Below are 21795 nucleotides of genomic sequence, written 5' to 3'. Positions count from 1 at the left end.
GTCGCGGATAATTACAGTCAATGTATTTCGGCTGATAAATTACATTTACTTAAAGCATTAAATGGAAAACCAGTACAAAAATGGTTTTACAGTAATGTATCATAAGTTTGCTATGTACTTATTACGTGTAGATTTTTATATTTAGCATGGTAACTTCATAATGGTAAATACACCACTAAATCCAATGACAATTTTCCACTAATTCTGACTAAGGCAAAACCTCAAAAATACCAGTTTTTTTTATTCACAATCTAGTTGAGATTTAATACTTCCAAACACGGATGAAAAGCCAAAATACAATTAAATTTATACGTTAATAATCGTTAAAAAATCGTTTTCTCTTCCAAATAAAACTAATCCAGACTGGCAATAAACTAAGAAATCTACCAAACTTTTCAAGAATATTCATATGGTTCATTCATGTTAAAATATTTACTTAATAACTTGTAGACTTGTAAAATATAAAAAGTGATGTAGGTAGGTACCAGAATAGTAAAGACTTGGCTGTACCATTGAAAAAGAAACTCACAATTAAGTAGTATGGAGAGTTATGCAGATATCACCATGGTTTTGTCACAAAGCTGTTTTTGCAGCAATTTGTAGTTCAATTTCATTTGACCATGGGGTTAGAGATTTTGTCTAAAACATAATCCATTTATCCTTTTAACAGTCAGGGCCGGATTAACCAATAGGCCTGGGCCTAGGGCACCAAGCCTACAAGGGGCACCAAGAGGGATCGAAAAAAAAAGTACAAAACTTTAATCATTTGCTTTTCACAAAATATTTTCCAGAGTAATTTTAGTAAATGCGTCCACCCCCTTACCAAAAAATAAGTTGGCTAAAAACCACTTAGGACAACTTGTATTTCAACTTGGTTTTCAGTTTGTATTTGGGACAAATGCCTACTTAAAAATATCTTAAATCCTCTTTATTAATCAACTTATTTCCAACTAAACCAGAATCAACATTTACATTTAACTACTTAAAAGCAACTTAAATCCTACTAGGGAATAATCTAAAAACCAACTTAAAAATATGTAATTTCCTGACTACTAAAAACCAACTAATTATAAACTTAGCAAAAGCAATATTTTCCTACCAACTGAATAACAACTTATTACCCCTTTAATAGTAACTTGAAATATGCTGACATCTTGAGCCTACTTAATACCAACTCAATATCAACTAATAATGTGTATACAAACTAAATACAAACTGAAATCCAACTTATTTTTTGGTAAGGGCCCCTATGCCGTCTAGCCCCTGATGACATATAAAATCTGGCAGCAAAATGAATTTTCCTTCCATTTCTCAATTATAAATTGAGGAAGCGCCTAGCTCACTTCGCTCGCTATTGAAAGGAGGCACCAAAATTAACTTGGGCCTAGAGCCCCATAAAGTCTTAATCCGGCCCTGTTAACAGCCAAATTATTATAAAGTTATGTCAAGAGCGTATCCAGGAAGCTATTCCCCCTTAATTTAGGGGAGCCCCTGAAGTCTCACTAAATCGCCCTGTTCTGAAGTTATTATTAATAGAGAGGCGGAGAAGTTTTACGGGAACTAATGAATGCATTGCAGCATCAATAATAAGAAAAAATGTCTGTTAAACACTGGAAGCCTAGATGTTCTTGCTCATAACCTGAGGAGCTTAATCTTTCTATTGAATATTGCTGATATCTCCATCACTTTCCATACATTTTTGTGATCCTTAAGTTTAATTTAACCTTTGCTTTATTACTAACATATATAGCTACAATCTAGTTATAAAATAATCATATTCTTCTTGTAGGAAGAGGATTGCACTTGCATTAACAAGAAATAAGGATCTGATAGCAAGGATATCCCATACCAAAAAATAAGTTGGCTTTTAGTTTGTATTTAGTTGGTATACACATTTTAGTTGGTATTAAGTTGTCAGCATTTTTCAATAAACTAGTTAAAGGGGTAATAAGTGGATATTAAGTTGGCAGTATGGTTTTAGTTGGTAATAAGTTGTTTTTATGTATGATTTTAGTTGGTATTTGTCCCAAATACAAACTTAAAACCAAGTTCCTAGACCACTTAATTTTTGGTAAGGGATGAGGCACATTTACATATTTAATTGAAATTACTTTCAGACTAACCCAAATTACAGTTTCACATGGATCGATGTTTTTTGCTATTCCTTGGGACATGAAATAAAGGGTTATGTTAAATGAAAATATAAAAAAGCTTGATCAATGAATGCGTAAAAAAAACAAAATATATTTTCAAGTAAAACAATTGGTTTGATTACAAGGTTAGTTTTAAGTATGGTAACTCAGCTTAATTATCATTAAAAAGTTTTTCATACTGAATAAGTTTAGAGTTTATATAATAGTCTGATTTCAGATGCATATTTTTAAGCTTCGTATAAAATTGTAGGAAGACAATGAAAAATGCACAGTGCTGACTAGACTAGCGTGTTTCACCTATTAGGATATTACATTAGTCCACTAATTCGAATAACTTATTTTGGCATAGACATATACATTTAAAAATTCATATAATAAATTATATTGCTTACGTTTCCTAAGCCAAATAAAAACACTTCATCGCAAGTACATCTTCCAAATAATATACATTATGGATAAAGCCAATGAAACAAAGGTCAATAGTCAAGGTTGTCTGACAATTATTTGATTTAAATTAAATGATTTTTGAAAAAAACTTTAAAAATCATTTATTTAAATCACTTAGCTAGCTGATTTATGGAAATGTACGAAATGTTTTAGTATAGCAATAGTAATTAATAGCAAACTAAATTACAAGTACAAATTAAATGTAATTAATAGGATTATTTTAAGTTTACACTACCAATGCAATCATATTATTAATCAGTTGGCCAGGAAAAATATTAAGTTAAAACAACAAACCCTGATAATAGTTAGTTTGTTTATACAAATATTATCAGGTTGTTTTGTGGTAAAGCATAAATTAAAAGGTTTCAGAAAATATAATTAAAATTATTAATTGTGCAAAAACTTTAATTTCAAATCTTTAGTAATGGTTAGATAATGCCCTTTCTCGGTAGAAAAATAAACTAGGTTCTACAATAATGGAATGTTATTCATATTAAAATAAAAAGCAGTAACATTCTTGTATATAAAATACTAACTAAAACAGCAATTGGAAGAAATATTAGAAAATGGTATTGTTTAATAAAGGGTTAAACAAATTAAAAAAAAACGTTTTGCAATGTTTGTTATGTTCCGTATATTAATCGATGAACGACTATCATCTGCCATACTGATCCAAGGATTTCTTTTCATGACACAAACCTACATTAAAAAAAAAACATTAGAATTGTTCATAACCCATGCAAAAATTGTTGCAAATGCATTTGCAAATGAAAACGTTAACTTTATCTTATAAGTTATGTAATCAGAAATTCTTGTAAAATTTCCAAGCAGGGTGTAGGACTGAGTGGCCAAAATATTTTCAGATTCAAATTCACTGACTATTCCCTGTTTTCCTTGACCATTTTCAGAGATTTTCCCAGACTTTTTAAAACCAAAATTAGACAATTTTTAGCTTTACATTTTACTTTTAATTTAATGGACTTATATTTCAGTAAAAAGGTTGTTGCATTGTTGACAAAATTAGCCAAACTTTCAAGGAGATAAATGATGATCGTAGAATTTTTCATAGTTAGAGAGTAAAATTACATTCAAAAAGTGTCAGTATAAAACTGAATTCACTGCCTTTTGACAAATTCTTAAAATTCCTTGACTTTTTAGGTAAATTTTTAAATTCCCTGTTTTTCATGACGTGTGGCAACCCTGTATTTCTATAAAATAAATAAATAAGTGTATAAAAGTGTTTCTCTGTACGTTCCCTGAAATTTTTTAACACACTAAAAGTTTCGAATATATTTGAGGAAAATTCTTTAAATTTAAGAAAACCATATTGGAGATAACAATTTGTTATAAATTATGACACTTTATATGCAAAATTAAAAATTATCAGTTATATTGAAAAAAAATTTTTACATATAAAGGTACCTGAATAAAATTTGAAGCTTCGATATGTGTATAAGTTAAACAAAAAAGAAAAACAATTACTGATTTAAAAAAAAGGGCAGGTGTTTAAATAATACAGAATATGTTAAATAGATCTTAAAGATATGAAACAACCTTGGAGGCAGGTGTTTTTCATAATAGATGTAAAGGAGAGGTCTGACCTTTTTTTTAAATTAAAATATAGGTTTCTTATTTAATTATACTAATTACCTTCAATAACCATAACGAAAAGTATTATAGTAATTTGGGGAACTGAAATTGAAAAATAAGATACTGTTTAAATATTTTGAAACCAGGTATATCAAGCGTTCATGCTTAGCATTATTCTATGTGGCTTTAACTGTACTAAATTTTCACCCTCTCCTCAACCCCATCTGAACTTTTAGAGTCTAACAACCCCCTTAAAGATATTTTGGTACAACCCTTACCAAAAAATAAGTGGTCTTGTAACTTTTTAAGTTGGTATTTGGAACAAATGCCAACTAAATACCAACTAAAAACCTACTTAAAAACCACTTTACACCAACTTAAAACCAACTAAAAGCTTTCTTAATAAAGACCACTTAAAACCAACTTAAAACTTACTTAAAAAGACCTCTTAATAAAGACCACTTAAAGCCAACTTAAAACTTACTTAAAAAGACCTCTTAATAAAGACCACTTAAAGCCAACTTAAAACCAACTTAAAAATTATAAGTAATTATCTGACCACTAAAAACCAACTTAAAACCAACTTCACAAAATGAGTATTTTCCAGCCAACTTAAAAACAACTTATTACCTCTTTAAATAGATTATTAAAATATGCTGGCAACTTGAACCTACTTAAAACCAACTTAAATGTGAAAACCTACTAAATACCAACTAAAAACCAACTTAAATGTGAAAACCAACTAAATACCAACTAAAAACCAACTTATTTTTTGGTAAGGGAACACATTACTGGCCGCTCCGTTCGCCCTATGGTAGGGCCGGTCCTGTGCCATTGGCTTTCTCCTCAAATAATTTAACTGTCGTTGTTTGCATACCTGAAAAACCGTGACTTATTACGTTAGAGCATATGGGGGATTTAGTCACCCTTACCAAAAAATAAGTTGGTTTTTAGTTGGTATTCACATTTAAGTTGATATTAAGTTGGTTTTAAGTGGTCAGCATATTTCAGTAAACTAGTTAAGTTGGTAATAAGTTGGTGGGAAAATGCCTTTTTCTTTAAGTTGGTATTTAGTTGGTTTTTAGTGGTCAGAAAATTACATTATTTTTAAGTTGGTTTTAAGTTGACTTTAAGTGGTCTTTATTAAGTAACATATTAAGTAAGTTTTAAGTTGGCTTTAAGTGGTCTTTAAGTAACATTTTAAGTAGATTTTAAGTAGGTTTTAAGTTGGTGTTAAGTTGTTTTTAAGTAGGTTTTTAGTTGGTATTTGTCTCAAATACAAACTTAAAACCAAGGTAAGGGCATACAGCTTTAAAACAAAATACAACTTGAGTAAACCTAACTAGAAAATTATACAAGGATACAGTGATGACTCCCATAGACACGTATCAATTCAGCATTTAGCTTTTTAATCATCTATATCAATTTATTTCTAACCAGGGTCAGGAAAGAGGTCTTTAATATTAGCCCCTTACCAAAAAATAAGTTGGTTTTTAGTTGGTATTCACATTTAAGTTTTTAATAAGTTGGTTTTATGTTGGTGGGATAGGCCTTTTTCTTTAAGTTGGTATTTAGTGGTCAGAAAATTACATTATTTTTTAAATTGGTTTTAAGTTGGCTTTAAGTGGTCTTTATTAAGTAAAATTTTAAGTAAGTTTTAAGTTGGTGTTAAGTTGTTTTTAAGTACGTTTTTAGTTTGTATTTGTCTCAAATACAAACTTAAAACCAACTTAAATAGTTCTTAGACCACTTATTTTTTGGTAAGGGGCGAAATATGTGAAAACCTGTTGGCTTTCGAAATTATAGCTTGATTTGAATCAAAGGATACTTATAAATAAATTAAGATAAAATCTTATAAATCAAAGGAATTATTTATACTACTTTCATGTGATTTATTAAAATATTCGGACGCTAGAGACGCACAAGCACCTGGAACTTCTCCAAATTTAGAAGGATATTACCATTATACACATTTTTTATGGTGGGAACAGTTACTAAAATACAATGTGTAAATAAAAAAAAATACTAAATACTAAAAAATATCAACCCCTCAATGAAACCCTGACTTGGCAAAAGTCAGGGATACCCAATTGTCAGGGTTCCTATATGAACTCTACTGACTAGTCCAGTTTCACCTCAAATTATCTTAGAACTTCAGTTATGAGATAATAGGGGTTTGTTAAGTAAGCAGCGTCCATTTTTTTTGCATGGTGTCTTCTTAGTAATAGCAGTCAGCCAATTTATGTACCACTTAGACATTCCAAGTCTTTACATATAGGTGGTATTCACATGATAATTAGACAATATGGTGGCCATGACTCGATGCTAGGAAATTAGATAGGAAAGGGGATGACACTAGCATTCCACTTTAGTTATGATGTCATTAGAATACTTTCACATGTATAAAGTAATGGCAGTTCTACGTCACCCATGCTTTTTCCTATTCATAAAAAATTTGCGCTCACAAAGGCGGCCATGGCCAAAGCTACGGAGTGCTACTACTCTATACACTTGGAATGTTTAAGTTAGTCCGAGACTGGAATTATCTCTTTGAACACCTGAAAGCTCTCCCTTAATTAACTCGCTCTATTTCTAAATATTGCTGCCAATAATTTAAAATTTTTTAATAATTATGTCTCTGTTTCAATGTGAAGGGTCACGAACCTTTAGTGAGGGGAATAAAAGAACTTAAGAACACTATTAATTTCTCAATAAATATTTAGGAACTTAGCAAAACTTACATGTACATTGTAAAAACTGCAAAATCATTCGAACTTCATTTTCATTTCTTCTTGCTTTTACCCAAAGTCAAGGTGTGCGATTGTGTCAGCGATTGATTCTGCGCTTGTTGTAGAGCAATTTTCCTTCTATTGAACTCATTCGTTGAATCTTCAAGCTTCTTCTTATCATCTTCGAGTTTCTTTTTCTCCTCCGCATGCTGTTTTTTCAAAGCATCAAATTTTGAATGCAATTCCTTCTCTGCCTCCTTCAGCTCAGCCTCCTTTTCTTTCACTCGTACAACAAACATTTGCCGCATTTCTTCCTCCTTTCTTTGCATTTCTTGCAAATGTTCTTGCCTTTTTTGCTCATACGTCTCTTGAAAACTGACAGGTTTGTTATCAGCTCCAACATCAGAAAAGCCCATTTGTTCCAATCTCATTCTTCGATATAGCTCGTAATGTCGAGCGTGAGTTTGCTCTCTCATATCTTCCATGTTGGTGCGAAGAAGCATTTCTCTGAGTTTCACGAAATCGCAATGATTTTCATTCTCAACTTGGACTGTTCCCCATGGATACTGACGGGCTCTCACGTTCTTATTGCCAATGCGAAAATAATCTGAACTGCCAACAACCGCAAAAGGGATGTGGGAGTTCATAGAGCCATTAATTTCGGAAACCGTTTCATCATCGGTTGGAAATTGGTAAATTTGAACGCCATTACTAACCAGCTCACTCATTATCTTAATCTTGAATCTTTGGAGTTCAGTTTTGGAAATAGTGTCAGCTTTAGCAATTACTGGAATGATGTTTACTTTGCTGTCTAACTTCTTCATGCAAATTAAGTCAATGGATTTTAAGCCATGACCTGTTGGACATATGAAATACAGGCAAATGTGAATGCGTGTGTCATGAAATGCAGATAAACTTCTCTTTATTTTCAACTCTTCTTGCAAGTATGATTCAAATTGGCCATCAATGTAATCAACAATTGACTTGAAACTATCATCTTTATTTATTTGATCTCCATATCCTACCGTGTCAACGATTGTTAGCTTAAGTCGAACGTTACTCTCTTGAAGCTCATATGTGTTAGACTTCAATTTGACTCCAGGTAAATTATGCGCACTTTCTGTAGAATCAAATGTGGTATTGAAAAGAGAATCCATCAATGTTGACTTTCCCAATCCAGTTTCTCCGATGCACATAATGTTGAAGGTGAAACCTTGTTGTACTGATTTGTTTACTAATTGATCAGGCAAACTGTCAAATCCAACATGCCCTTGTAATCTGAGCGATCGGCAACTGTCAGTTTCCACAGGCCCTTGTCCAATATTGTTATCAACTTTTATCCTCTCAACTTCTACGGCAGCCATTTCAATATTAATATTTTCTTAATTCTAAAAAAAATAAAATAAAACAACACCTTGTTGTTTCGGATTAAGATTACAAACACACTAACCTACAGGACTGGGAGTAGTGAATGAATTGTCTACTGTCTAAAAGTAGGGCAATTAATAATTACAAACTATCCTCGGTGACCATAGAGATAGAAAAGAAATAGAGGGAAGATTACCGCTTTAAGGCACCCCTGTTTTTGACCAGGAAAATTCATCCCCCCCCCCGCGCATGTATGAAAGCAGAGATGGGCAGAATTTGCAACGCCATCTATCCTTCCTTTGTTTACATCAAATGACAGTTGATTTTCCAAAGGCATAAAGTATTTCATTTAATAATAATAATAATAAAAGCTTTTTATTCAGATATCCTTTTCAGTTACACTGCTTTACAAAAGGGTCTGACACGTTAAATTAATTTAATATTAGTTAATTTAAATCATTATTTGACCAATAATCCAAGACACTTCTATTAAATATTTTTAAATTTCCACAATTCTTAATTTCATTCGGCAAAGAATGCCAGAGTTTAATCCCATTTTCTTTGATACTTTTACTATTTAAAGTTTTTTTTTGAATATTCTGAGTTTCTATAGAAGTTATTGCCACTACCCGCGTATTATGATTACGAACTGTGTTACCCTTTGGGAACAATATCAATATATAGTTTTAATACTGTTTGTGTGTTGTGACTATATCGCCGGTGTTGTTGACGAGTATAACCAGTTAATCGGAACATTAATTTTTATTTGTCGGTTTAATTAGTTTAGCCTGCCACTGCCACCTCATTGGTCCAGCATTATCCCACTTTTTCCCAATTTGTTTATAGCCCAATTTTAGTGCTTTGCTGTTAATTTACTATTCTTCGACTTTAGTGTACATAATTTAATTCCTCTCCCTGCTTATTTTACGGTTGTTTGTTGACTCTTATAGGGTTCCATTTACAGTGTAGTGCCGCCGGTTCATCCAGTTTGTTATTGCAAAAGTGTTTTTATTGCCTTTTTCTATTTTGCTATTACGCTGGACTCCCGATGTTAATTTATATTTTTGTGCTAATGTCTACTAACAATATTTTTCGGTCCTATCATTGTGTTTTCCCTTCGTTTTTGCTAATAAGTATTCTATCTGATTGTATAATATGTAACTTAAATGCTTGTTCGATAATTATCTTTTTTTTTTCAACTTTTAAACTGTTCAACTTTGTAGCATTTTTAGAACCCTAGGCTTATTATTATTATTATTATTATTATTATTGAGTGGGGTGGCAAGCCAAACACTTCGACCTAAGGTCCATTGTGCATCCCCAAACTGGTTGACTTAAATAAGTCCTATTGCCGACATAAAGCTTAAAATCTGCCCGGCCGTGATATTAGAGACGTCATACGTCTCCAACCGATGCATACCCAAATGCTCAAACCTCTGGGCTGCATAGTAATCGCAGCTACAGAGTACATGTGAGGCAGTTTCCTCCTCAGCTAGACAAGATCTGCAAATCGGGTCATCACTGACCCCGATAAGCGTTAAATGTCTGTTAAGATGGCAGTGACCTGTTAGTAGGCCAGTAACAATCCTAATACTGGACCTAGAGAGCGAGAGTAATTCTCTAGCTCTCTCCCTAGAAGGGCCAAGAGTGAACTCTTTGGCCTGCCTTTGACCCTCAATTTCAGACCATTGTCTGAGTTGACGATCCGACATAAACTTGGAGATTAAGCCGCGTACAAGTCCTCGGGAGATGGGGAGAGCAGGTTCTGGACCAATGAACCCAGCCCTCGCACCTTCCTTGGCCAAGGCGTCGGCCCTTTCATTCCCAAGATGCCCCTTATGCCCAGGTACCCAACAAAGTTGAACTTTATTGTGCAACCCAAGAGTGCAGAGGAGATCTAAGCAGCTAAAAACCAGTTTAGAAAGAATACTATACTGGCTGAGAGCTCTAAAAGCAGCCTGGCTATCTGAATAAATCTGGATAACCTTCCCATGATACCCCTGATGTAAACAGTGAGCAACACAGGAGCAAATGGCAAAAATTTCAGCCTGGAATACACTAGTGTGTATCCCTAGACTTTCATAAAAGCCAAAATTATTAGTAAGGCAATACATCCCCGCACCAGTGCCATAGTGTGTCTTAGACCCATCAGTGAACCAGACGATCTCTCCTCTGGTACCGAGGGTCAAGTGACTCCACTCCGCACGGCTAGGGAAGTTGACCTCAAAAGGTTTACTAAAGTGGAGTTTAGTAACCATCAGATCAGAGCCCATTGTTAAAATCGGCATCTGATTGGACATATCTCGGAAGAGCTTGGTGTGGCTATGCTCCCAATTATTAGCCTTCCACCAGCCATTTTGGTTAAGCCTATAGGCACCTAAAAGGGCAGCTTCTTCAATAAAAAGGTGGAGAGGAAGCATATTCAGGAGTATTTCCAGAGAAGCGCTTGGGGCTGTTCTCATGGCTCCTGTAATGCCGACACAAGCCAGCCTTTGCAGAGTGCGCAGATCAAACTGCACAGTCCTTAAAGTAACCCTTGGCCACCAGACCACAGCTGCATAAGACAGGATAGGTCTGATGATCATGGTGTACAGCCAGTACACAGTCCTGGAGCTTAAGCCCCAGGTCTTGCTAACTGCACTTCTAGTTCTCCAAAATAACATTTTGCCCCTCTTGACTATGTAGTCAAGGTGTGGTTTCCATGTTAGTTTGCTATCCAGGATGACCCCGAGGTACTTCACCTCGGTGCTCTCCACTAGGTCCTTTCCAAATAAGGAAATACCCTCAAACATACCTTTTATCCTTCTACGAGTAAAAGGAACCAAGACAGTTTTATTAGGATGAACCATGAGGTTGACCTCCCTGAACCAGCTCTCAACTGATGCTAGGGCCCTCCTCATTACGTCCTTCACTGTTGCCGGGAATTTCCCAGTAATGATGATAGCAATATCATCGGCGTAACCGAAACAGCGGCATCTTCCCCTGTTCAACCCCCGAACGAGTTCATCCACCACCAGGCACCACAGAAGGGGAGAAAGAACGCCCCCCTGTGGGCAACCACGACTGGTGGAGACCATAAGGGAGTCACCCAGCAAGGAGGATAACACTTTTCGGTCAGTTAACATAGATTTGATCCAAAGGCACAATGTGTCATTGATACCAAACCTTTTCGCAGCCTTAAGTATAACTGCGCTGGAGACCTTATCAAAGGCTCCCTCAATATCAAGAAAAACTGCTAACGCAATTTCCTTGTGCTCAATTGCTTTTTCCAGGCAGCTGCTGATACCATGCAGGGCGGTCTCAGTAGACCTGCCCTTCTGGTAAGCATGCTGCGCAGTCGACAGAGGAGAGTTGCAAAGAACCTCCTCCCTAATGTAGTTGTCCACCATTTTCTCAAGAATTTTTAGGAGAAAAGAGGTAAGACTAATTGGCCTAAATGCCTTAGCTTCCAGGTAATCAGATTTACCAGGCTTAGGTATGAAGATCGCTTGAGAAAGCTTCCAGGTGCTAGGTAAATGCCCTAGAGCAATACAAGCCCTGTAGATTCTCAGCAGCATAGGGCATAGAATATCAATGCCCTCCTGTAAGAGGATAGGAAAAATCCCATCCGGTCCCGGGGACTTATAGGGTTTAAATGACTTTACAGCCCATATAAGTCTGGAATGCGTGGCGACCTTATTCGCCACTGCCCAATCTTCCCTTTTGGTTCGATTGATCCTCAAAGGGCGATTGTCAGTGTTACCATTGCTAGTGAGCTTAGAGTCCGGAAAGTGTACATCTAACATATGTGTCAGAGTGTCCTTACCGGACGTGGAAAAACTACCATCTTTCAACTTAATGGTGTCAAGATGCTTAGTATTATCGTGTGCCAAAATTTTCATTAATTTGGCCGTACTGGGAACATCCGCTATGTTCTCACAGAAGTCTCTCCATGAAGCCTTCTTGGCATCGCGGATAGACTTGTGGTAGGTGGTGAGGGTGCGTTTATAGGCATCCCAATCACCCCCTTCTTTGCCCTATTAAAGAGCCTACGAGTTTCCTTGCGCAGCCTGCCAATCTCGTTGTTCCACCAAGGCACTAGCCTTGGCCGGTTGGCAGGCTTTGCCGGACAGTTGCGGTGATAGGAGTCGATAATGGACTGTTGAACGCGTTCAACAGCCAAATCAAAATCCAACACCGATGACAGCCGTGGCTTATCACCCTTTAGGAAGAAATTTAAGTCTTCCCTGTAACCGGACCAATCTGTGCCCCTAGGGTTACGAATAGTGGTACAAGCCCATACAGGTTTGACCAGAATATTGAAGCAAATGTGTCTGTGATCCGACAAAGACGGTTCGTTAGACACATGCCAGTTCTTGATTTTATCTGCGACATTTACTGTACACAGTGTGAGATCAATGACCTCACTTCTGTTAGAAGTAACAAAAGTTGGTACATTGTTCTTATTCAAAATGTGAAGTCTGGTACTAACCAGATATTCCATTAAGTCGTTACCGCGCTGGTTGCAGTCTGAGTTGCCCCAGATTTCGTGGTACGCATTAGCATCGCAACCGATGACTAGCCTCCTCCCCGAACCCTCACAGTAGCTGACCAATCTGGTCACCCCCTGCGAGGGAGGGGGGAGAGCATCGTCGTATGGTAGGTATGCCGATGCCATAGTAACCTCCCCACCTTCCGTGATGAGCTTTACCGTGGCAATATCCCTGGAGGTGTGCACTGAGAGCGGAAGGGCATGGATGCCCTTGCGTGTCAGTGCACAAGCCCTCGGTGTAGCAGAGTTATAATCATAGAATATATTACCTGCATTTAGGAGACCAAGTATCTTTCCATTGGCAGTCCATGGCTCCTGTATGAGAGCGACGTCGAAGCTCTCCTTTGCGAACCTCCTGCAGAGAACTGCAGTGGCTGCCTTGCAGTGGTGCAAATTAATTTGCAGCACCTTTACACTCATCTTGGTTTAAGGTGAGCTCGGTTGCAGGCCTTAGATGTCTATTCAGACACAGTGGTGGTTGTGTTTGTGGAAACCCCAACACACCCACCGGTCTGACTTACATCCCTAGCCTGCCCCCCTGTTGCACCCTCCAGTGGTACACCCTCTTTGATCTCGTCGGTGTCCGACAAAGCAAAGGCCTTTAGCTCCTCCACGAGATTATCTTCCATTGGAATGTCCTCTCCGGAGTCCCCGCCAGCCAGAGCCTCATCTTCCATCCTTGAGATCTCCAAGGCAGAGGGTTCGACTGAACCACCCTCCTTTACAGGATCCACCGGAGCTGTCGGGTCAGGTTCATGAAGTATCTTAAAGATACCACTGTCCAGACCCGTTAAGGCTCGGTGTCCTGCCTCCTTGATAGCCTTAACCGACTCTCCATCCACCTGGAAGATCCAGCGGATGGCAGTCGGCTCATCGGCTTTATTTACGACCTTCCAACATTGCGTATTTAGCGCGTTGTTGTAGGTCCTGAGTCTACGAAGGAGGACATTGCCATCCTTGGTGTAGACGTCCTTGGTGCGGAAGGCTACCTTGAAAGGTTTCGGTAGGTCGACGGCCTTCATTACTGAAAGCCGTGACCCCCCGGAGACCAATTCCTTCTGGTTAAATCCTCCCACCAACCAATCCGCTGTAAACGCATCCTTACAGAGGTAGTGAATGGCGCCCCCAACCAGCTCAAAGTTCCCAAAACGAGGTAGAGGGTCTCCCGAAGGTGACCCATCTATCCGCTTCAGGACCTCACGCTGGATGGTGCCCATTTCCTCTGCGGAGATGGTTTTCTTTGTGGAGCTTAAGGTTTCGCTATAGGTTTGGTCGTGAGACTTCACCTTTTTGGAAACCTGAGACTGGGAATCAGGGGAGTCATTTTCCCTGGAACGTTTTGAAAGTGATGGCGGGGGGTCGTCCTTACCAGAGACCTCCTCCTGCATCAATCTTTCCCTGCGGCGTCGATTCCGCTTTTGAGTTTTACTGAGGGGTTTCTCCCCCTTGAACCCTTGCTTCACCGACTGGGTCTTGCCAGAGGCAGACCCTTGAAGGCTAGGCCGGGTTCTTGTAGGGGAAAGTCCCCCCTCCAGGTTAGAAACAGGGGGGGTAACATCCGAAGATGAACCCGCCCCTTGCTTTGGGTCAGGTTCTTTCGAACCCTCCCCTTGCTTTGGGTTGGGACCTTTCGAACCCTCCCCTTGCTTTGGGTTGGGTCCTTTCGAACCCTCCCCTTGCTTAAGGCCGGGTTCTTTCGAACCCTTGCCCGGTTTTTGGTTTTTTTGTTTGTTTTTTTGTGTTTCCATTTTGGTCCCACGAGAAAAGAGGAAAGTAAAAAGTCACCGCCCTTAATCCTCTGTCCGGGCGGAAGGCTAAAATACAACGGGGTGTCGCCTGGTGCCCCGAGGGGATCGTTCACGATACCGTATTTACGCTTCCCCGGTACCACCCAGCCCTCAGCACGATACCTCACACCTTAGCTTAAGGAAGAAGCAGAGCCTTAGTTGGCCAGCATGAAGGGTTTCCCCTCCACCTGTTACTCCCTTCCACCACGAAGAGGTACAAGGTTGCAGTTTATGGAAGGGGAACCCTAGGCTTAGTATTACTAGATTTAATCCGTCCACTGCGCAAGTTGCTCACTGCTCTGTTATCGATGCCCTAACTCCTCTGGTCATAATGGCAGGTTCTATAATTAAATGCACTAAATGTGATAAGTCATTTGTAGGTAAGCAAAAGTCTCTGCTCTGTCATTCATGCTGTAAAAAGGTACATTTGTCATGTACCAAGCTTTCTGAGGCCGAATTTATTTCGTTCAAATGTGACGACAATTATGTATGCGCCAGCTGTAGCCGTTCAACGTCAAACGCCGCATCTAATATCGCGACGTCATCGGTTGTTAAAGGCGACCCACTAGATTCTTAATGAGTTTCATCACTCGGAGAGCCTTACGAGGAGTGGTGCCTCTACATTGGATTCTCTACAACTTGCTGTATCGGGGATTGTGAAGCAGATGGCCGTAATGCAATCTTCTATTGATACACTTCTAAAAAAAAAACCATTATCTCAATCAAATTATTGTTGGGAAGCCACGAATGACGCATTCAACCTCCCCACCGCGAAGTTCCAAACATTTGTTTCCATCTTACGCCGTTGCTGCGACTAATGGCGATAATTTTCTACTGCCGCCCATACCACCCGCCTCGACAATGTCAGATAGACGTCGGCCTGCGAGCCACACTGACTCCTCTACATCAGACCAGAGCAGCAACTCGCCTAAACCACGAACCGTTCTTCAACATGAAGGACGTCATCAAGCTAATCGTCAGCCATAACGATCCGACGAAAAATTAAAATTAAGATTAAAGGGTTCAAACTCCAACACCTCCTTAAAGGCTGTACCTAAAATCGTCAGACCCCGTCGTCGAGCGGTGTTTGTTACACGTCTACATCCACAACTTACATGACAGGAATTAAAGGATTGTCTTGAGGGTGAAAACTCATTATCTTCACTCAGATGCACTCGTCTTAAAACCCGTTACCCGGCCTATTCCTCGTTTCACGTCTCGGCTGAGGAATCTGAGTTTCACATCTTGATAGACGTCAATACATGGCCGAACGACTGCTTCCTCAATGAATTTGTTGGGCCATTATACAAGGAGAGAAAATACGAGTCTGAGTCCGTGGCTTCTATCTCCAATGAGAACACTACTTCACAACTTAATCCCGATTTTGACCAACCTATGCTAGCCGTCAAGTCTTCGTCTACTGTCGCAAACCCTGCCGCAGATCTAGTTTTAAACGTATCTACGCACGACAATAATGGGTCAGCAACGTAATCTTAATATAAAAATTGTTTATCAGAACGTGCGCGGTTTACGGACCAAAACACAAGAACTTTACTCAAATATCCTTCTTAATAACTATCCTATAATTTGCTTAACTGAGACCTGGCTAACATCGAATCACTTTACAAAAGATATCATCCCGGACAACTACGCTGTCTTTCGGGCTGACAAGCCTTCGACTGACGGTGCTGCACTTGGTGGTGGAGTTTTAACTGCTATACACCAAAATTTTACAACTCTGCGACGTCCCGATCTGGAAACCACGGATGACAGCGTTTTTGTCCAAATAAAAACTGCCAATTCTACCCTACTAATTGGCAATCTATACCTCACACCAAAACTCAACTCTGATATTGCTATAACTAACCTCTCCAACCTATCTAACAAACTATCTACCATAACTGGCGATATCATTTTACTTGGAGACTTTAATGTCCCGGGCGTCAACTGGTCAACACTCTCCAACATAGAATGTTACCCCAATGTCCGTAGCAAAGCCCGAGCCGTTCTTGACTTGTGCTCAGACTGTAACCTGACACAAGTAAATGCTGTACAAAATTCGCATAGCAACATATTGGATCTGATCTTGATAAATAACTCTCTGGTAACATCGACGACAGCCAACGCACCACTAGTGCCAGTTTATCATTTCCACCCTACTCTACTTATCACTTACCATGGTGCTATTTATCGAAGTGGTCCACCAGCAGCGGATATGAAGCTCAACTACAAAAAGGGAGATTATCATAGCCTATACTCCGAGCTGTCGAGAGCTGACTGGTCTACCATATATGAGTCGTGTGATGTCAACGAATGTACTGAACTGAATACCAAAAGCATCGCTCAAAACCAGGTATCGATATCCTTACTGGTACTCCGCGGAGCTTATCAATGCCTTAAAGCGGAAGAATATCTACCACCGCAAATATAAACGGAGTGGTAAGCTGAAGGACAAACTAATCTATGAAGCGCTTCGAGGCGACATCAAGCACTTGTTAACACGTGACCAAAAAGAGCATGCATCTACTGTTTATGCTAAATCACTATCTAATCCCAAGCATTTGTGGACTTACGTTAACGAGCGACTTAAATCTAAACCTTCAATAATATCCCTCGATATAAATTCAAATATCACTTCGGATCCCGCAACGATAGCTAAAGAGTTCTCCGATACCTTTAGCAACATAGCATCTGATAATCTGACCGAATCGAGCAACTACCCGTTTGACAACCTAAAGCCTTGTGCTGACACATTCTCAAAAATTTCATTCACCGAGGCTACAATTTTGAATACTTTTTCAACTGGAATAGATAATATTCCAATATTTATAATAAAGGGATGCGCCGCGATCAGATTTTCAACTTACCACTATCTACTGGCAAGTTTCCCACACTATGGAAGCAAACGGTGGTATCCCCAGTCTTTAAATCTGGATACGCTGGGGGTGTAAGCAACTATCGCCCAATTTCACTACTATGTTGTTTCGCCAAAATATTTGACTCAGTGATGCATTCCGTAACATACGATTGGTTTAGGCAGAACTTTACCGATTGACAACATGGCTTTCTACAGGGACGATCTGTTGAAACCAATCACGTAGCTTTTCTGAATGACGTAATGCCTACTGTGTCAACCCAAGGTCAAGTTGATGTCGTGTCCATAGACTTATCTAAGGCATTTGACCGAGTCTCACACCCACTTTTAATGAAGAAACTTGAACATTACGGTATGGTAGGTCAGGCAGCGCAATGGTTAGAGGATTACTTAAGTGGCCGAAGAAACATTTTAAAATGCAACGGCTGTGTTACGGACGTATCTTATAACACAACTTGCGGGGTACCCCAAGGCAGTTCATTGGGTAACCTGCTTTATAATATATACGCAAATGATCTCCCATCCGTGGTAAAGGATTCATCCGTCATACAATTTGCTGATGACAATAAAGTTTACAAAGTCATCAAAAGCATGGATGACTGTAGAGCCCTACAATCTGACTTACTCAACATCAACACCTGGTGCGCTCAAAATAACCTTATAATAAATGGTTCAAAAAGCTTGGCCATATCTTTTACCAGAAAGTGCAACAAAATCTTGACTGATTACCACGTTAGCAATGCACCTGTCCCACGAACTGAAACGTTAAAGGACCTTGGAACCTTGCTCGACCGAGGCCTCTATTTCAAGGAGCAGATTTCATCGGTAGCAGGTCGATCGCGACGACTTCTTTTTGGTGTACTTCGCTTGGCGCGGACACTGAAATCAATTAAAAGCTTTCGAAACTTATATCTAAGCCTAGTGCGCACTAAACTGACCTATGACTCACTGTCATGGGGCGGTTGTGCTAACTACCTATTCGACAAAATTGAGGGTGTGCAACGAAAGTTCATAGAACTTTCCCACACCTACTTCTTAAAGACCAAACCTTACATTTACACATATCTACTGAACCACTTAAGCCTAGAAACAATGGAGTTGTACTTAGATAAACGCGAAATTATTTTCCTATGGAAGCAAATTAAAAGATCAAATATAGTTGACCTAACCCAATATTTAAATTTCCATGTTCCAAACCATAGCACCCGTCAAAAAATAACGTTTCATAAATTCAAACATATTTCCCCCATTTTACGCATGCAAAAAACATGCAATAAGTACGATAGCCAAATAGACATATTCTCTTGTAAATACTCATCAATTCTCAAACTTGTTTAAATTCACTCTGTCAAACTGTTATTGCTATAACCACATGTTTTTGTACATTATTCAATCCAGTGTATTGCCTTGTTGGTACATTTAGTACTGTTGCTGTACACTATAAATAAAGATTTTCATTTCATTTCATTATCTACTTAAAAGAAAATTATTACAATTACATAATACGTATGGCTTTAAACACAGATAAGTCAAGCCCATCGTATTTCTTGTTAATTCTTTGGGCGTATAATTTGTTTTTCTTCAATGACACTGTTGACTGACTGTTTTGAAAATCATTAGGCATTTTGACTCTTAGTTCATCGTAGATTGCATCTTTGAAAAAATGTTAATGACCACCGTTAGAAACCATGTTATAATATGACACTAATCAGAATTATAATTAATAAAATTTGATAAATAAACAACAACCACTTATAAATTCACATATACAGGTATATTTAGTTATAAAAACAACATTCCATTGAACCACAACCTACCTTATCAATATCAGTAGAAAGAAAAAGCTCATAGTTTGCTTTTACACAACTTCCTTAGATTATATCCTTTACTGTACTCTAGTTTGTTTAAATCTAAAAAATATAATCACTTTATTTTGTAAAGCTCCTAATGATTTATATAAGAAATGGAATTGTAAATATTATACCTACTTACTGACAATAAACCTAGGCAAATGACTTCTTCTGAAAACCACGTGTTCTTTTCTTTTCTTTCGAGTAACGGTGATTGCGCCGTCTTTTGCTAGAAGGCTGATTTTTAATAAATTATTCCGCGAAATATTTAACTTCAAAAAATCTCGAAACGCGTTTAAACTGTTCATTAATAATTAATTTAAGTTTGGTATACTTAATTTATCTTAAAAATTTTATATTTTCTAAATAAGTAACGAAATACCAAAATTTCGTAATCTTTCCCCTAACATTTCAGTGTTAATTTTAATTTACATTTTTCTCGCGACGCTGTTTTGGCGCTGGCGACCCCGCCCTTTCACTGTTGCGGTTTTAGAGCGACTGCCGGGGCCGCTATTGGCGCAAGGACAGTAGATACAGGGACGAGAAAGCAGGGGATTTGAAACGTCTTCATATTCACGGGGAGTTAGATGTAAACAAACCGCGGCCATTGTTTAGACGTGGTTCACCATGGACAGTATTATTGTAGTTAGATTTTACCATTTTGATGTTAAATTAAAAATAAAACTACGAGCGTAAATAAAAAACGCCCATTTTTCTTTTAACACTTAAGCCTTGTCAAGAACCGCTAAAATTAGGTTACCGCCATTTTTTTTGTTTACAACCAACTCTCCTTGCGTTTAGGTCGTTTAAGGTGATATATTCCAACAGAGGCCGCCAATGCACTTTCTCGTCCCTGTATCTACTGTCCTTGATTGGCGCGAGCAGAGCAAGCGCGTGCAGGCAGGGCCGGATTAACGCTATGTGGGGCCCTGTGCAAAGTAGAATTTGGGGCCCCTAAAAAATTCAGACCTTACTTTTTGACTTGAAATAATAATATTAAAAAAAATGAAAAAACATTTATTTCGAAGATGGGGGCCCGTTAAACTCGGGGCCCCTGTGCCATGGCACACTTGGCACATGCCTTAATACGGCCCTGCGTGCAGGGGGGCGTGCTTATGGGGACCTTATGATAGGCTAATGATTTTAAGGATACAAAGCTTGAGTTGGAATGTTTTTTTTGCGTGAGCCACCTTTTGCCATTTACAATTTGTATATCCCGTTCTTAAAAGTTATCACTACAAATGAAATCATAATTTGTAGGTGTCGAGTTTTCGCGATTTACAGTAATTATCCATTGAGAAAGTATTGTATAAGGGACACCTATAGTTATATTATAATTTTAAATAAGAATTAATATTTATCTAAATAATATTATAATTTAATTTTACTTATGGAATGAAACATTTTCCGGTATTGTTTTACTTGTTGAAAAGTTATTGCAATGCGTAAGGAACAAATTTTAACCATTATTACCAAATAAAAACAGATTTTCAATAGAAAACACTTTCACTACTTATTTTTATGAAACAATCACAAAATCTTGGGTATTTAATTATAAAACCGTTTTTCAAATTCACCACTGAAGTTTTGGCGTCTGATTTTATACCCGATAAGTATTCTTAAGCGTTAGATGGCGCTTTACACGGAGTGCCACACGAATACGGAACAACTGCGGGTTGTCTGCTAGTTATCGCTCCCGTATATTTTTGGCCAATCAAATTCCGCGTACGGGTGTCTATTTCTTTATTATGTCTATGGTACCAACCAAACTCTTCAAGGAGTACCTACTAGCATATGTAACGTAATTACTCATAAGTTTGCCCCTAGCTCTATTTCTTCACTAACGGTTTGTTTCACAGATATTGCGTCATCCGTACCCTACGTAATATTTGACGTCATCGAATCTCAATTGCCGATAATGCCATCACCCAATTACATAGAAATCTCATAGGTAACTAGAATGCTGCCGTGTAACTGGCAAATGGACCAAACGCCGTGGCAGACGATAGCCAGATCTCAGCCAATCAGAGCTCAAAGAGTGGTTCTGCCAAGAATTTAATGTCACCAGAGAGAATGACGTCACCCATCTCCCACTATAGTAGCAGAATCAAGAAGGATTATTATCCTCCTTGGCGGAACCACTCTACGGCCTCTCATTGGCTGAAGGTTCAAAATGAACTGGCGTCAAGCTCGGCCGTAGGCGGCAGCATTCTAGTTACCTATGAGATTTCTATGCCCAATTAGCTCAACGTCTGATAAATCGACGACCATTATTTTAGTAAACAAACCGGTTTGAACAACCAAGGCTTAGGAGCTAAAATGATCTACAATATAGTGTCAAGTTCTGTTAATGTAATTAATTTGTAAATCAATGAGTTCTTGGAGACTCACGGGGATTTTTTTAACAATAGGTACTTTTGTTTTATTGCGTTTTTTTTTGGTTTGTTATTTGTCAAGGATTACAG

General features: G+C 38.2%; 1 protein-coding gene across 2 annotated transcripts; it reads right to left on the bottom strand.

Annotated features, from left to right (window-relative positions):
* Positions 1–2079: 2079 nt before the first annotated feature.
* Positions 2080–8406, bottom strand: LOC149957504 (septin-2-like). Of its 2 annotated transcripts, XR_016478489.1 has the most exons (3): positions 6932–8406; positions 4023–4039; positions 2080–3299 (listed from the first exon to the last, which is right to left on the bottom strand). XR_016478489.1 is itself a non-coding variant. In XM_090165575.1 (2 exons), the coding sequence occupies exon 1, from the start codon at positions 8281–8283 to the stop codon at positions 6973–6975; it is 1311 nt and encodes a 436-aa protein (XP_090021701.1). In that variant the 5' UTR covers positions 8284–8406; the 3' UTR covers positions 2080–3299; positions 6932–6972. The 2 variants fall into 2 exon arrangements, 1 of the variants encoding a protein (XP_090021701.1); XM_090165575.1 differs by lacking the exon at positions 4023–4039.
* Between the last annotated feature and the right edge of the window lie 13389 nt (positions 8407–21795).

Source organism: Leiobunum rupestre, chromosome 2 (genome assembly GCF_980474605.1).
Source record: "Leiobunum rupestre chromosome 2, qqLeiRupe1.1.hap1, whole genome shotgun sequence".
NCBI lineage: Eukaryota > Metazoa > Arthropoda > Arachnida > Opiliones > Sclerosomatidae > Leiobunum > Leiobunum rupestre.
This window is presented reverse-complemented; position numbering and strand designations above follow the sequence as displayed.

What these genes read in the sequence shown, in the direction of transcription:
- LOC149957504 (XM_090165575.1), bottom strand. Translation starts at nt 8,283, where the DNA reads ATGGCTGCCGTAGAAGTTGAGAGGATAAAAGTTGATAACAATATTGGA.